Source organism: Bubalus bubalis, chromosome 2 (assembly GCF_019923935.1).
Source record: "Bubalus bubalis isolate 160015118507 breed Murrah chromosome 2, NDDB_SH_1, whole genome shotgun sequence".
Taxonomy (NCBI): Eukaryota; Metazoa; Chordata; class Mammalia; order Artiodactyla; family Bovidae; genus Bubalus; species Bubalus bubalis.
The window spans coordinates 183,900,863-183,918,879 of NC_059158.1; the positions used below are offsets into that span (position 1 = coordinate 183,900,863).

The window sequence follows — 18,017 nt, forward strand, 5'->3', positions numbered from 1 at the left end:
AATGAGTGAGCTGAGACCTCTGTTTTCCCCAAGCCTAGCTCAGAGTACATGCTCAATAAATGTAAGTCGAATGAGTGAGCTGATAGGGCCCTTTACGTGGCCATTTCACTCAAGGAATGTATGCCTTGGAGCATATGAAATGAGACATGAATTTCTGCTACCGTGTATTGGAGGTTGTAGAGCATTGTGGTAAAGAGCACAGAGTTTGGAACCAGACACCTTTGTTTAAATCCTGAGTCTGTCATTTTCTAGCTTTATATCTCTGAAAAAGTTATTCCTTTGTGTTTTGGTTTCCTCATTGATAAACAGTGTATAACTCAAGGATTGTTAGGAACCTTCATACATGTTAACCACTTAGAATAGCTAATGTTAGTATTATTAGTCTAAATTCCAACATAGGACTTCTCAGATAGGAATCTGCCTGCCAGTGCAGGAGACACAGGTTTGATCCCTGGGTCAGGAGGATCCCCTGTAGGAGGAAATGGCAGCCCACTCCAGCTTTCTTACCTGGACAATCCCATGGACAGACGAACCTGGCGGGCTACAGTCCTTGGGGTTGGAAAGAGGTGGACATGACTGAGCAACTGAACACACACACACATTCCAACATAATTCTTACGGTATGAGCATCACACCATACTAAATATGATTCTGACGTTTAAAGTGACTTAAGGTGACTTAAACATGTAAGTCACCTCATTTTTTTTAAACAATGATTTTTTTTGAAACCCTACAGAAAAACTAGATATGTTAGCTTTACATGGGCTTTGGGTTGGCCTCTGAGAAGGTGTTTTTCAAAGGTAATTTGGCTAGTGGCTGAGAGGTTAAAGCGTCTGCCTGCAATGAGGGAGACATGGGTTCGATACCTGGGTTGGGAAGATCCCCTGGAAAAGGAAATGGCAACCCACTCCAGTATTCTTGCCTGGAGAATCCCATGGACGGAGGAGCCTGGTGGGCTACAGTCCACGGAGTTGCAAAGAGTAGAACTCTCTTGTTTACAGGTTTCCTGACACTCAGAACCTCTCTCTCCCTTAACTTCCATTCACTCTGTGCATTGCTTTCTTTTTTATTTCTAAGTGTAGACTTGTTTAATCATCTTATTTTAAAAAATCAAAAAACCAAAACAAAACCTTGATATAAACAGCTCCTTAAATTTGTACAGGGCTTTTGAAAACACTTTTGGGGATTTCCCTGGAGGTCCAGTGGTTAAGACTCTGGGCTCTCACAGCAAGCACAGGGCATAGGTTTGATCCCTGGTCAGGGAACTAAGATTTGACATGCCTCATGGCACGTCCAAATAATTTAAATAAATAAAAGTGGGCACTTCTTTAAAAAATGTTAAAAAAAAAAAAAAAAAAGACTATTTCTGTTTACATTGTTTTCTGTAATTTTCAAAATAGACTTAAGAAATATGTATTCCTACCTCAATTTTGCTGATAAAAGTCTTACCCTGGGTTACCTGGCTGTTCACTGGTGAAAGCAGAACTGTATTTCATTTTTTGGTTATAACCTTGCTTTTTCTATTGTTCTGGACAGTTCATTAATATACTGAAAGTGCAGGCCTAACATAGTAAAAATGCAGAATCTGGAATCAGACTGCCTGTTTATAATCTGGTTCTTGCACTGCCTGACTGTGTGACCCTGAAGAAGTGACTTAATTTTTCTGTCACTTAACTTTTCCCCTTCAGTAAAGTACGAGCAGTTTAGTTCAGTTGCTCAGTCATGTCCAACTCTTTGCGACCCATGGATTGCAGCATGCAAGGCCTCCCTGTCCATTACCAACTCCTAGAGCTTGCTCAAACTCATGTCCATCAAGTCTGTGATGCCATCCAACCATCTCATTCTGTGTTGTCCCCGACTCCTCCTGCCTTCAATCTTTCCCAGCATCAGGGTCTTTTCCAATGAGTCAGTTCTTGCATCCGGTGCCCAAAGTATTGGGAGTTTCGGTATCAGTCCTTCCAGTGGATATTCTGGATTGATGTCCTTTAGGATTGACTGGTTTGATCTCCTTTCAGTCCAAGGGACTCTCAAGAGTCTTCTCCAACACCACAGTTCAAAAGCATCGATTCTTCAGAGCTCAGCTTTCTTTATGGTCCAGCTCTCTCACATACCTACGTGACTACTGGGAAAGCCATAGCTTTGACTAACTGAATGGACCTTTGTCAGCAAAGTTATCTCTCTTGCTTTTTAATATGCTGTCTAGGTTGATCATAGCTTTTCTTCCCAGGAGCAGGCGTCTTTTACTACATGGCATGGCTCATAGTTTCATTTGGTTAGACAAGGCTGTCGTCCGTGTGATCAGTTTGGTTAGTTTTCTGTAAAGTGTGGGCAGCAGTAGTACCTATTTCTTCTGGTGGTTGGTGTCTCTTGTTTATTCTACACGTGTAAAACATTTAGAGCAACACTTAGCACCGTCATATGTACAAAATGTTGTGAAAAAAACTATATATATACAAAAATAAATAATGTGATACATATATCCTGTAGAATTTTTTGGAAAAGGGAGTTGTGCCTGGCAGTTAACAGTAAGTTACAGAGATGGGACTTGAATGGCCCCATCCAGTTGTGTCCCATCCCATTGAGATGGCTCTAGAAGAATGTGTACAATTTAGATCGGATGGTGGAGTGGTGAAGGCATTCTTAAAGGAGCTTCATGAGAAAATTTAGAGGCAAGAATTGGCATTCTTTTTTGGGAACAGAAAGAATCCTGTGTCTGATTGGCTGTAGACTAACAAGAGGTGGGACCAGGCCTTGAAAGACTTTGAAGCTGACACCTGTCAGTTGAGTAACGTAATAAAAGAGGCCTTTATAGATATAATGACCCAATAGTGGTGTGCACTATGGAAACAAAGCAGAACGGTGCCCAGGAGGGAGGCCACAGCGGCTCATACTAAGCTTATAGCAGTGATGAGAGAGAAAGGGCCTGACAGGTTTGAAGCACTTACTTTAAGTATGGTTTACCTGAAGGTAGGAGTGAGGGAGAACTCTTGAGATTTCTAAAGGCCCAGGGTAAGGTATATATCAGATTAATGATTGGTATTGCTGAGGAAACAAAATGTTAAGGGAACCAGTTTAACTGATAACTCATTTCCTAGAGCATTTGAACCTTGGTTAAGAAGATTCTTCTCAGATGAGTTATTTAATTTGATACAAGAGTCTAGGGTTTCAGTGTTGTACTCACACTATGTAATCCTCTGTTGGAATCTAACTTATAGAGCAAGTAATAGAAAAATCATTTGACAGTTAAATCATTCCTTCGATTGTGTTCCCAAAGCTCTGTGCACATACTTCAACCCTGACCCGTATAATTCTTTGCCATAATTATTATGTTTTCATCATCTCTTAAATTCTTTAGTGACTGGATCTAAGTGTTAAATCCTGCATAACCATAATAAACACTCAGTAAATATTTATGGGATGAATGACTTTGAGTATGTTTTGGGTTATGACATAAATCATATTTGTCCTGAATGGAACAGCACTGGCTTAGAAATATTTTGATTGTGATTTGGTGGGGAGGGAGTTTCTTTATTTGGAGTATCACAGTGTACATGATTTCTTAGTATGGTTTCTACTTTTTTTTTTTGCCAAACTGCACAGCATGTTTGATCTTAGTTCCCCGACCAGGGATTGAACCTGTGCTCCCTGCATTGGAAGCTGGAGTCTTAATCACTGGACCACCAAGAAAGCCCCATGGTTTCTCCTCTTTAGCATCCTATTAATTAGAACATGAGATCTCCTCTAATTTTTTCTCCATTCATATGGATAATGTAATCAATAATTCGAGTGTCAACTCAGCCTGTAATGTTTATTGATTAAAGATTTAAAATTTCTTCTCTAATGAAAAGTATTGAAGCTCGGTAAAGGACGTCAGGTGGTAATAGTTTGAGCCTCATTATTCTGCCCCTCGGTGGGCTGCCAAGTTGTTGATCTCAATTTAACTTATCAAGTAATCAGTTTCAAATAAGTCTCACGATTTTCTGCTGGTTGAGTGCTATTCTGGTAATTCTGTAGAGGTGTGGCAGAACACATCACTAACCTTTTTGGGTTTCAATTAACTGTTTCTTCGGATGTCCTGTCATTAGCCTGGGTTGTAGCTTTCCATTTTGTCCTGTCATGTACTGCAGACCCCTTTAAGCCCTAAGTCAACCTGACTGATTTCTCCCTGCATCTGAGATTGTCCACCTACCACTCAGACCATTGCCCCTTGACAGAGCAGCTTTTGCGTCAACACTTTATTCTTATGTTTTTAATAAAATTCAGTTTCCTCATGCTTGCCATTTGATTTTGATGACCTGGGTGTGTGTGTGTGCGTGTGTGTGCGTGTGTGTGTGTGTGTGTGTGTGTTTAAATGACAGTGCTTTAAAGGCAGAGATGCTATGCTTAAAAAAAAAAACCTATTTTCTTTCTCAGAGAATTATATTTTATTAGGCTGACTCTAGATAACTGGATTGCAAAAAATGACTCCAGTTTTGTTGATGTGTGTATACATGGGTATGTGTGTGTGTGCGCGCGCATGTATTTTAGATCTAGGAGTTTTGCCTCAAGAGAATGTCAGAATTAGATGGGACTATAAAGATACCCTTTCTTTGCTTGATTACAAAGTTGTGTTGCTGTTGTCTGACTGAACTGAACTGATGGTAATAAAGAGATTTTTGGAGTACCCTGACAAGTGGGAAATTGGTTCTGTAGGCTTGGTTTTAGAGAAGTAGCTCTGAAAAGTTTTGCTTCCACTATATACTACATAGTTCTGTATGGTACCTGGTTCTGTAATAATTTAGCTTCTTGCTTGAAGAAAAAAAGAATACCACTTATTAAGAGTGCCAACAACTTATTATTTTATTGTCCATTTTAACAAAGTACTACACGTGTAATAGGAATAGAACTTTAGTTGTTTAGAATGACCCTGGATCTGTTTTTTCAAATCTTTGCTTCATTGATGTATTAATCGCTATTTTCTGTTTTCTCTGCAGGCCTCAGCTGTTGAAGAATGCTCTGCAGAGAGCAGTAGAGAGGGGCCAGTTAGAACAAATAACTGGCAAAGGTGCTTCTGGAACATTCCAGGTTAGAGGCTCAAAGGGTTGGTTGTAGAGAAGTAGTTCTCAAAAGTTTTGGTTTCAGGACCTCCTTATACTCTAATTTATTGAGGACCCCAAGAGCTTATGTTTATATGGGTTATACATATTAATATTTACCATATTAGAAATTATATAACTGAGGACCTTTTTAGATATATATTCTTTTTAAAAGTAATAAACCCGTTACATATTGACATAACGCTTCTTATGAAAACTGTGTTTCCTGTATTGAGAAGAAGGTTACTATTTGTTAACATTTTTACAAAAGTCTTCACTGTCAGCTTAATAGAAGACAGCTGGCATCTGCTTTTAATATATTTGGGGTTACGTGTATGAAGAAAATCCAGCTCACACCAAGTACTTAAATGTGGAGTAATTAGGATAATTTTCAGAAGTCAGTACTATTCTTTGATAGTGTACCAGTACTCAACAAATGATAGTTTTTTTGTAATAGCTTCATTGAAGTATGATTTGTATACTATAAGATATAATCATTTTACATTACAATTTGATTCAGTAAAATTTAGTAAATTTACAGTGTTGTACACCTAGTACTGCAGTCCAGTTTTAGAGCATTTCCATCACCCCAAAAAACTCCTGTGCCCATTTGCATCACTCTCTGTTCCCATCCCTATCTAGCCTACTCATCTCTCCTTCCTGTGTAGATTTACCTTCTTATACCTTTCACACAGATAGAATCATGCAATATGTGCTCTTTTGTGTCTGACTTCTTTCACTTAGCGTAATACTTTTTTGTTTTATCCATGTTGTAGCAGAAGTCAATACTTTAATTCCTTTCATTGGCAAATAGTATTCCATAATCTGACATATTTTATTTATCCATTCACAAGTTGAGTTATTCTGCTTTTTAGCTATTGTGATTAATATTGCCTGTGAACATTTATGTCCAGATCTTTGTGTGGGTATATGTTTTTATTTCCCTTGCGGTAAAGTAGGAGGGTAGACTGCCTATTACATGGTAAATTTACTTTAAGAAACTACCAAAGTGGCTGCATCATTTTTCATTCCTACCAGCAGTGTGTGTGTAAGAGTTGCAGCTTCTTATCTTTGCCAACTCTCTTACTGTCTTTTTAAAATTATACCCATACTGGTAGATACAAAGTGGTTTCTCATTGTGGTTTTAGTTTGCATTTCCCTAAGACTGTTGATGTTGACCATTTTTTCTTGGACTTATTGGACATTTATCTATCTTCTTTGGTAAAATGTCTCTTCACATCCTTTGCTTATTTTTAGAATTAGCTATTTGTCTTATTATGAGTTATAAGAGTTATATGTGAAAGTCAAAGTGTTGGTCGCCCAGTTGTGTCCAGCTCTTTGTGACCCTATGGACTGTAGCCCGCCAGGCTCCTCTGTCCATGGGAGTGGGTTGCCATTCCCTTCTCCAGGGGATCGTCCCAACCCAGGGATTGAACTCAGGTCTCCTGCATTGCAAGCAGATTCTTTACCCTCTGAGAGACCAGGGAAGCCCCATTTAAGCCCCTATATAAGAATTACGTAACTAGATACAAGTTCCTCTTCAGATACATGATTTGCAAATATTTTCTCCTACTCTGTGACCCATGGTTTCACTTTCTTAAGTTAATGGTGTCTTTTGACGCACAAAAGTGTTTAATTTTGGTAAAATCCAGTTGATCATTTTTCTGAGTTGCTTGTTTGTTAATGACTTATCTAATAAATCATTGCCTGGCTTGAAATCAAGATTTACTCTTATCTTTTGAGTGTTTATAGTTTTAACTCTTACATGTAGAGCTGTGATCCATTTATGATATGTGATGAGGATATAAATTCGTGTTTCTGCTTGTGGACATCCAATTGTCCCAACACCACTTATTGAAAAGACTGTCCCTTCCTTGTTGAATTGCCTTGGCACTCTTATCAAAATGTAATTGACCCATGAGTGTAAGGGTTTTATTCTGGACTCTTCAGTTCTGTTCCATTGATCTATATGTGAATCTTCATGTCAGGATCACACTATCTTGATGACTAGTTATATAGTAAGTTTTGAAATTGGGAAATATAAATCCTCTCTTAACCTTTTCTTTTTCAAAATTGCTTTGACTGCTCTGGGTCTTGTGCATTTCTGTATGGTTTTTACAATTCACTCATCACAAAAATCCACCTGAGGTTTTGGTAGAAATTGCATTGAACCTATAGATCAATCCAGAAGGAATCACTGCCTTTACAATGTTGAGTTTTCCAGTGCAGTGACAAGCATTGTCTCATCGTTTATTTAGATCTTTAACTTCTCTCAGCAGTGCTTTGTAGTTTTCAGTGTATAGATCTTAAATTTCTTTTGTTGAATTTATTCCTAATATTTTGTTCTTTTTCCATGCTATTGTGAATGGAACTTTATTTTCATTTTTCAGAGTGCTCACTGCTGTCCAGTAGAAATACATTTGGTTTGTCTATTGTTCTTGTATCCTGCGATCTGCTGAACTCATTTACTAGTTTAGAATTTTTTGTAGGTTCCTTGGGACTTTGGGGGTGGATTCCCTAGAATTTTCTACATATAGGATAATGTCATCTGCAAACAAAGACCATTTTACTTCTTCCTTTCCAATCTGAATGTCTTTTTTTTTTTCCCCCTCCATGCCTGTGCACTGGATAGAACATCTATTACAGTGATGAGAATAGATGTCTTTGTCTTGTTACCCATCTTAAAGGGAAAACATTCATTTTTTCACCATTAAAGCTGTAGATTTTTCATAAATGCCTATTATCAGATTGAGAAAGTTCTATTACTAATTTGTTGGAAGTTTATGATGAACGGTGGTTGGATTTCTCACATACTGTTCTAAAACTCTTGAGATGATCATATGCTTTTTGTCCTTAATTCTGTTAATATAGTATATTATGTTAATTAATCTTGTGGTATTTCTTAAATTACAATAAAGTTGCTGTGTGAAGCCTGAAACCGTATTAGTGAGCTCCTTGTACTCTGTAACCTTAAATTCTTTGGTCTGTTGTCAGTAATCCCTACCGCGTTAGGCATTACTGACAGTCTGTCTTGAAATTTGAGTGCAGTTTTTGAACTTTGAGTGTAATTTTATAATACAGTCGTTTCAAAAATAGTTCACTGAATCATGCAGATTTTTTAAATGTTGACATATTTCATCAAAAATAACAAAAATTATATTCATTAACATCACCTACTGGTCTCAATTAAGTATTGGGAAATTATTGTGCTCATAATGGTAGGTGTAGATTTTCCACAATTAATCTCTTGACAAGTTAAATTTATCATTTGGTAACAAATACTCTTCGTTGTTTTCCTTGAGTTGATAGGCTTACCTAATTCATTTTCAAGAAAATGTCTACCAGATACCCAAGTCTGGATGACCATAGATCATCTATTAATCGTTCCTTCAAGTAAAAAGGGTATTCCATGAAAAATGGAGCTAATTCAGCTCAGAACTCAATCACTAGGTGATTTTCCTTGAGACGATCACCATCCCTCCACATGCAGCTGGCATGCCTTATACATTCTTCTCATTTTGCCCCATAGAGTATCAAAAAGACATGTGTTGGAGTTGAGATTTAATAAAATCATTTTTATATCAAAGACATTCGTATGTGAAGCTAGCTTTTATTTTTCTTAAGTAAAGTGAAAATGAAGTCGCTCAGTTGTGTCCGACTCTTTGCGACCCCGTGGACTGTAGCCCACCAGGGATTCTTCAGGCAAGAATACTGGAGTGGGTCGCCATTTCCTTTCTTAAGTCTATAGTAGTGAAAAACACACTAACTACTGGTACATTTCTGCGCCTTCACCATGATTTGTAGTAAAGTAACAGCAGTTTTACTCATTGTTTTTCCACCATCAGTGCAAATGTCGTCACAGTGAAAAAGGCAAACCCATCTTAGTATTATTATGAAAACCATTTTAGCCTTGCAGATCCTCTGAAAGGGTCTCAGGAACCCTTTGGGGGTTTTGGACCTTTCTTTTGAGAATCACTATTATAGACCATACCTCAGTTTGTTCTTGAACCTTTTTGCTTACTGGTGCCACCTTTGTTAGCTCTGTTGCCTTTTGTCCTTGAAATATGCTATATAATTTTGTTATACCCCAGATATTTGTCAGACTTTTTGCTGTTTTCCTTACAAGATTAAAAAGACTGTTATTTTTGTAAATACTCATATTTTTCAAGTTCAGGAAAAGGGAGTAGCCTCACAGGTGCTACCTTGCCAGGGACACAGTCATAACCCCCTTTTCGGAGCAGAGCTGTCACTCTCTTTGGGTTAGGTTGGCTTTTGCTATTTTCAGTTGGATGGAGGGATAGATAGGAGGAGAAAATATCCACAGGAGGGTTGGGACTCCTCAGTTAGATTGAATACCTAATGAGTGGGAAGAGAAAGTCCCTAACCTGACAATTTATTGTAAAACGTATCTGTGCTAATGCAGGAACTCCGACCCACCTGGTGCAGAGGAGTCTTGTCTTGAGCTGCTTTGGGAGAGTGTTGTCTTGATGCTTTTCTCTTCCTCCTTGGAAAACAGCTGAAGAAATCAGGGGAGAAACCCCTGCTTGGTGGAAGCCTGATGGAATATGCAATCTTGTCTGCCATTGCTGCCATGAATGAGCCGAAGACCTGTTCCACCACCGCTCTGAAGAAGTATGTCCTGGAGAACCACCCAGGGACCAATTCTAACTATCAAAGTAAGACTTAGAGTTGAGCACGTTCAGTGGGGACCCAGGGAAGGTGGGGGAAGTTATCTTGTGGGAATATCCTTAGACATCATGCTGTTAATGAAAGAGCATTAACTACTGACTGAAAACCAAGAGGGAACAACTTTATAAATTTACTGTTTACAAAAAGACAAACAAAAATAATCAAGACTTACCCTTAATTTATAGTGTCTGCTTAGGATTAGAATTTGATGTCACTTTGCTATAAAGGTTTTTTATGCTAATAGAGATAAATTTCTAGGTTCAAAACACCTCTCAAGTGGGACTTCCCAGCAGTACAGTGGTTAAGATTTCTAGCTTCCAATGCAGGGGATGTGGTTTTCCCACAGTCCATTAGCATGGCCAAAAAAAAAAACAACTTTCAAGTATAGTATATTTTTACCTTCTTCTGAATGTTTACCAAAATATCTAACGTCAGCCTGAAACCAAACCAGTGGGTTAAAATACTACTTATGTGATTTGTTATTGACTTAACCCCTGTACAGAAAATACTTTTTAGTGGACATATTTGCCCTGTCAGGTGATGATTGAGGTTAGAAACCTTGCTGTAGCAGCATTATCATTTACGGATTAGTGAGAGATATTTCCTCACTAAACTAGGAGAGTAGGCTCAATGGTGTAGGATGAGGAACATGGAAATGAAGTAACAGAAAATGCAAACTAGAATATATTGTTCTAAATGAAACACTTAATTTCAAGGTCTTAATGTTGACTTTTAACATATGCAGTATGTATTTTTTAATGTTATGAAGGAATGCTTTGTGATTTTGTGTAAAAGGTGAGGACTGGTGAGGCCTTTAGGAGCCGTGATACTGTTTTGTAACTATTTGCTGATTCATGCGATATATGGTTTAATTTTATAGACATTCCCCTAAGTGCTTATCAGTACTTATAGGCACTCAATAATATTTAAATGAATAGAAATAGAGATTGAGTTTTAAGTCAATAGTTACCATTTATGTGCAACTGTAGGGCAGGTCATTAGTCTCTAGGCTACTGTTTCACTTTGTGCAGTGAGGAATTTGACACAATGGTCTCTGAAGTCTCATCCCATTATAATTAATTCTTGCCAAATTTATGGGCACTTAATAGTAATTTAGTAAATTAATAATCCCTTTGACCACAAAGAATTCATTTAGCATGTGAAAGCTGCTCAGTCATGTCTGACTCTTTGCAGTCCCATGGACTATACAGTCCATGGAATTCTTGAGGCCAGAATACTGGATGTGACAGGATAATAAATGTACATAATAAATTAATGTATAATAGATTGTAGTTGAGAGAATTATCAAATCCAAATAAACAAATACTTTCTTCATTTCTGAATTTTTGTCCAGTGCATTTGTTGAAGAAAACCCTGCAGAGATGTGAAAAGAATGGGTGGATGGAACAAATCTCTGGTAAAGGATTCAGTGGCACCTTCCAGCTCTGTTTTCCCTATTATCCTAGGTAAGCACCCAACTGATAATATGAAGTAGTGGTCATTGCAACTTTTAAAAATCTGACTCCAGATTACAGGTGCAGCTTCACTTATTTGCCCTTACTACCATTACACTGAGCTGAATGTACTTGAAAATAAAGACTTCTTCAGGCAGTATTGTTTTAGAGCAGAAGGTCTTCATACAATAACAGGGCATTGATTTGGCCTATCCTGCTGGAGCCATTGTTAGCCACGTGTTCCTGAAATCAAGCAGCGAGTTCCTTGAGATCCTTGGCCGGTCATTAGCATGTTCATTCCTGCTAATAAGCAGTAAAGTACATGATGATGACAGGAAGATTATTAGAGGATTATTTAATTGCCCAGTACCAAGTAGGGGGAGCATTGGCTACTTCTAAGAATCCTAATCTGCCTTCTTCTTACTATAGAGACAGGACATTTTTTTGAAAACTTGTCTGTTATACATGCCTTATTTTCTCATTGAACTAGAAAATTTATTGAGCACCTCCTATGGACCAGGTGTTTTTTGGTATGCCCAGGCTATTGCCTTTTTGTACTTTGATTTCCAGTCAAGTGCCATGACAGTTAGCACTAAAACCTGTTTTGGCAGGCATACAGTGTGCAGCTTTCTTACATTGCTCTTTGTGCATAAACATGCTGAGTCATGTTCTACACCCTCCTGTGCAGGAGCTGCGTGCATGGAGCTCAGTCATATCCGACTCTTTGTGGCCCCATGGACTGTAGCCTGCCAGGGTCCTCTGTCCATGGGATTTCCCAGGTCAGAACACTGGAGTGGGTTGCCATTTCCTTCTCTAGGTGCATAAACATAAGTGTACAGTATTTGAATTTTTCACATGTTTAGCTTTAAATATAATTCTTAAAATCATGTACATGCAGTGTTATGATTTAAAGATTTATTAATCAGTGGTACCAAGTTTTCTATCATTAAGGACAAAGAAAAGTTAGAAAATCCTTGCTAAATTTCACAAAAACTTTGAAGAGATTCAGGCTTTATGAGGTCTTGTATCATAAGGGCAAAAAATACACACTGCGGTGTGCTCCATTCACTGCTGTGTGTTCAGTGGCTGATACAGTGCCGAACACACATCAGGAGTTTAAATAACTTCACTAAATAAGTGATTGTCAATTTTATTAAATGGAAGGAAGTAGAGAATGAGTTATGTTTGAGGCTTTTATAGATTTGTCATAACTTCATTTGAGTGTTCAAAATAGGTTAAATTGTGACCTGGTATTTGTAACCTAACCTGACTTAATTGGGGAGTGTGGCAGGAAGTGGGTAATGTCCAGGAAAGAGCATATCTAGGTTCACATCCTTTCTCTTGTCCTGATGGGACTTCTCTTTATCTAATATTTTTTCTTACTAGCCCAGGAGTTCTGTTTCCAAAGAAAGAGCCAGATGATTCTAAAGATGAGGATGAGGATGAGGATGAAGATGACTCATCAGAGGAAGACTCTGAAGATGAAGAGCCACCACCGAAGAGAAGGTGCGAGTGTGTGGGAAACACTTCTTAGAGCTGAGAGTGGCCGTGAGAGGAGAGGCTGTGAGAAGCGTGTCAGCAACTCTGCATCCTTCTCCAGTGCTCTGAGTGACGTTTGAACTTACCCTCTCCTGAGAATTTAGAGGCTCTAAACTTGTGAAACACTAAATGTTTAATTAGTCTTTGGTCAAACCTGTGTGTGTGTGTAGTGTGTAGTTTGGTTATTTAAGAAAAATAATTCCATATTTTTCTGGGAAAAACATGTAGACTTCCGGAATTGGTTGAATTTTTATACAATTTTAGGTGAAAGGTTATAACCCATATATTTTTCTTAATGTAGGTGATTTTACCTGTGCTGTTTCTTTTCTGACAAAGTATCTCGTCATCACGGTGAAGTGAATCTCTCAAGTATAAGTGATTGCCTTCTCTCTTTGGTTCTCACAGGTTGCAGAAGAAAACCCCAGCCAAGTCACCAGGGAAGGCTGCAGCCATGAAGCAAAGAGGGTCCAAGCTGGCACCCAAAGTCCCAGCTGCGCAACGAGGGAAAGCGAGGCCCCTCCCCAAGAAAGCCCCTCCTAAAGCGAAAACTCCTGCCAAGAAAGCCAGACCCTCACCCTCAGTCATCAAGAAACCTAGTGGTAGCTCTTCCAAGAAGCCTGCAGCCAGTGTGAGAAAGGAAGTGAAATTGCCTGGCAAGGGCAAATCTACCATGAAGAAATCATTCAAAGCAAAAAAGTAAATTTTATAGGAAAAAAGGGTATCATGGTGGAATTCAAAATCTTATTTTCTAAGGTCAGTGTGCATTTGTTTTAGTTTTGATGCTTTTAAAATTACATTTTTTTTTCCTCCCCTATGAACATTATGGGGAGGGAATATAAATAAACCAGTTTAGCCATTTGTTAGCTTTAGGTGCTGTTCTTGGTGCCTGCCCCTCCCCTCTCCCAGTCATTTTAATTTCTGCCATAATTTTGGACTTTTCCTGAATTGTATAGTCTGTTCTTGTCCTTTTTTCTCCCTCCACCCTAGCCCTCTTTCTGTTTTAATGGTCAGCTTTGGCTTTTTTTTTTTTCCTTCCAGTTTTATCTAAACAGTTACAAAGATTTTTATGTTGGTTAGAAACCATCAAGAATGGGATGATGGTCAGGTGCTGGATGTAAAAAGGAGGCAGTATAGCACTGACTGAATCTAAAGCCTCCTGCCTAGAGGCTTCACTTACAGCTGTAATAACTAATCTTATTTATAAAACCACTCGCTAACCCTCTCTCTCTCCAACTATAAACACAGAGATGTCTTAGCTTTGGGAACAGGCCAAAAGCACCCTGATCTCATTAGATGCTGAGGATCCATGGCCCCTTTGGGCCGCTTTCCCATCGCTGCATCTCCAGGCATTTCTCAGTGGCCCCGAGTGCCGCATCCCACAGCAGCAAGCACAAGGCCTCTCCAGCACGTGGGTGCTAGCTGAGGGGAGATACAGGAGCGCACTGAAGTTGTGATCTCTGGTGTCACCTGTGTTACCAAAAATTAAAACAAAGTCTTGATCAGATAGCTAAATATATTTTTAATATTTGGAGCATGGATTGTCACTTCCTCTTTCCCTTTTTTATAAGGAAATGTTGGAGAGTTACACCATTGCTAATGTAGAAACGTGAAATGAAAAACATAAAATTTGCTAAAATATTTCAAATTTATCTGTGGATTTTTCCCCTCTTTTCTTTCCACAGCACTTTTGATAACAAACAAGTGGCTTCCTTTTTTGAGTTATTTAAAAAGAGAAAAGAAAAAAACAAATGAAGCCTGACTACCTAACCCTTCCTTATTTGTATTTGTTTTAGTATCGTGAAGTTGTGTTAAATAGTATTAGCTTCCTAAGAAATATTGATTTCTGGTTATCATTTATCCTCCCTGTGGCACTTGACATTTTAATTGTCTTAAATTTTTTGGTGTATGTCTTCTGGCCTGAGTGCTGCCAGAGGCAAAATATGTTTGTTTAATCCATTCCATTTGCATTGTCTCCTGGGATCCCGTCTGCAGCCTGAGGTTTGGCTGAGAATTGGACTTGAGAAGACTGGCTTGAGTTAGATCCAGAATCATGTGTGATCCCATCATGAGTTTATTGGAATTTGTGTTGCATGTAAGGCAATCTTTTCCTGTTGTAAATCTTCCTTTTTTTATGTACATATATTTTGAAAAATATGAATAAACATGGAATTTTAAAAGCTGCTGAACTGTAGCTTATATTTAAAAGTTTCTAGAATTCCTCAGAAGTAGTGTTTTACTCACTTTGAGCCTTCTCAGCTCCTTGTACTAGCTGTCATCCATTTTCCTTTTTAAATACAAGCTCCAACTAGCTCCAGTTTATTTGCGTTTTTGAATTTTTAAAAAGATGGTGAATGTTTTTAGTACATTGAACCTGATTATTCAGTGCATAAGGGATTTTTAAAAATCACTTTGTATTTGATCAAGGTCCTTGTTTTCAAGGTCATAAATTCCATTTTTTCATGTTTAGTTCAGATATGTCCTTGAACTAGAAAAAAAAAGACAGCGTTGCAAAAAGATTGATAAATCCTAGACCTACTTCCAGAAAATAATCTAATTTTCTGTTATGCTATTTAGCAGGTAATAATTTTTTTTTTTAATATTTTTATTTTAAATCATTTATTTATTTGAGTTGTAGTTGCAACATGTGGGATCTAGTTCCCCGACCAGGGATCAAACCCGGGCCCTCTGGATTGAGAGCTCAAGAGTCTTAGCCACTGAACCACCAGGGAAGTCCAATAATTCTTAATATTATAGTTGTTAGGTACCTGTGCTAAGAATTCTCTACTCTTCTGGAATCGGAAGTGAGGGTTTCGGTTGGTTTCTATGTTTTGTTGTAAAGAGATTGCCTGAACAATCATCTGGTGGCTATATCGTGTATCAGGCACTCCGGCGTAGAGTGCGAGATTGAGATCGTTTCAGGTCCCTTTCCACCCTGACGTTCTGTTAAATTCACAGAATTCAGGTGAAGACAGAACTGTCCCTGATTTTAGCATCAGGTAAAGGGAAAAGACAAAAGGGCCATTGCACTCTTCCAAGGAAAATCCCCAGCTGTCAAAGATAGGTACCTTCCTGATGTTGAGATAAAGGGATGTTTGGGTTTTTTTCCCTTCCAGGCATTCTCAAGGAGCAGAATGCACAATTTTTGCTTCCAAGTTACAGAAAAGTAAACAGCAAACCAAACTCAAGAGATAACCCAACAATTCCTGGCCTGGATCTGTGGCTTCAGTACTGTCAGTGGCTTTTAGTGAGCTCAACTACAGTGTTTGACATGTCCTTAAACCACCTACAAACAGCCTTTGATAGGTGAGTCTCAGAAGGTGCTAGGTGAGGGAGTGTTGCTTCTTAAAGCTCAAATGAGAAGAGACACCACTTCAGAGAAGGATGGAGACTTTTTGTAAAAATTATACCAGAAGCTTTAAACACAAGGAGAACTCCATCCTAACTATCCACAGAGATTTAACTAAAGGAAGCCTGATCTGTCATGTCTGTTGGCTATAACTAATGGGAAATTACATGAAAACAAGGGCTAGGTAATGTGCCTGTACCTTGGACATTTTTTTTCCCGTCATTCCTCTTTTGTAAAATTTTGTCAGCCCAGTCTAGGCTTGTTAATCTACCCTTATACCAATCATATTTCTTTTTCTTTGGGTCAAGCAAAAATTCGAATTTTATCCATGAAGAGAAATTCTATTTACTTTTTTTTAAGAGGTAGGTTTTTTTCTTAATATCTATTAATTTTATGTATTATTTATTTGGCTGTGCCGGTCTGAGTCGCGGTGTGCAGGCCTTTGACGCTTGGTGCAGTACACAGGGTCTTGAGTTGTAGCGCGTGAACTCTGGGATTGAGCCTAGGCCCACTGCATTGGGAGCATGGAGTCTCAGCCACTGGACCACCAGGGAAGTCCCAGAAATTCTGTTCTTAATTGTGTAAAGATCATTAATTATTTTCCCCAGAGGTTCTGACTGACATTTCTGTTCCCAACATGTAGGGTTGCTTTTGCATTTTTGCGGTAGAACAGACGGTCACGCAGTTCTGCAGAGCTGAAGCCTGAGAACTGGAACTGTTGGCGCTCTGGGCCCGGGCCTGCTTGGCGGATGCACGCTCTGAAGCCAGGAAAGAGGCTGAAGGGCACCCCGCTACTGCACTGGCCTTGTTGTCTAAGAAACTGACCCTTGCCGGTTGTATTACTATATTCTTGCCTTCTGACTGTCATTTTCCACAAGATTCTTAACCTCAATGGCTTTTTTTTTTTCTGTTGCAGGACGTTTCTGCCTTGGCTACTTAAATGTATTAACTTAGTTTTAACTTTCTGTTAATAGTTCTCAACAACTGGTATGTCAAAGGAGGTTTCTAAAGGTAACCTTCACAAGCTGTTTTCGTCCAAAAATGGCAGCTCTTTCTCTTGATACTGTATGTAAATGTGTAATTAACACCATTGCTGTTAAATCTTTGCTTATTAGCAGAGTCCTTTCTCTTTGGTGAATATGTTTGACAGTGTGTCATTATTTGACTTATTACTTAACATAATAATAGTGATAATCATTCTGTTCAGCTCAGTTGCTCAGTCGTGTCCGACTCTGCGACCCCATGAACTGCAGCACGCCAGGCCTCCCCTGTCCATCACCAACTCCTGGAGTTCACCCAAACTCATGTCCATCGCGTTGGTGATGCCATCCAACCACCTCATCCTCTGTTGTCCCCTTCTCCCGCCTTCAATCTTTCCCAGCATCAGGGTCTTTTCCAGTGTCAGTTCTTCATATCAAGTGGCCAAAGTATTGAAGAGTCAGTACTTCAGTCCTTCCAATGAATATTCAGAACTGATTTCCTTTAGAATTGACTGGTTGGATCTCCTTGCAGTCCAAGGGACTCTCAAGAGTCTTCGCCAACACCACAGTTCAAAAACATCAGTTCTTTGGTGCTCAGCTTTCTTTATAGTCCAACTCTCACATCCATACATGACTACTGGAAAAACCATAGCCTTGACTAGACGGACGTTTGTTGGTAAAGTAATGTCTCTGCTTTTTAATATGCTATCTAGGTTAGTCATAGCTTTTTTTCCAAGGAGCAAGCGTCTTTTAATGTCATGGCTGCAGTCACCATCTGCAGTGATTTTGGAGCCCCAAAACATAAAGTCTGTCACTGTTTCCATTGTTTCCTCATCTATTTCCCATGAAGTGATGGGACCACATGCCATGATCTTCGTTTTCTGAATGTTGAGCTTTAAGCCAACTTTTTCACTCTTTCAGTTTCATCAAGAGG

General features: G+C 38.8%; 1 protein-coding gene across 9 annotated transcripts in view; it reads left to right on the forward strand.

Moving 5' to 3' along the window:
* Nucleotides 1-14,937, forward strand: part of HP1BP3 (heterochromatin protein 1 binding protein 3) — a 36,828-nt gene extending 21,891 nt beyond the window's left edge. For 8 of the 9 annotated variants that reach the window (XM_025278789.3, XM_025278790.3, XM_044938168.2 and 5 more), the window contains 5 exons: nucleotides 4,974-5,064; nucleotides 9,592-9,751; nucleotides 11,119-11,230; nucleotides 12,605-12,724; nucleotides 13,163-14,937. In XM_025278789.3, coding sequence (XP_025134574.1) covers nucleotides 4,974-5,064; nucleotides 9,592-9,751; nucleotides 11,119-11,230; nucleotides 12,605-12,724; nucleotides 13,163-13,457 — 778 coding nt within the window. In that variant the 3' untranslated portion in view covers nucleotides 13,458-14,937. Of the gene's footprint in view, nucleotides 1-4,973; nucleotides 5,065-9,498; nucleotides 9,752-11,118; nucleotides 11,231-12,604; nucleotides 12,725-13,162 lie in introns of those variants that run through there. The other variant, XM_044938170.1, reaches the window with a different exon arrangement.
* The last annotated feature ends 3,080 nt before the right edge of the window (nucleotides 14,938-18,017 follow it).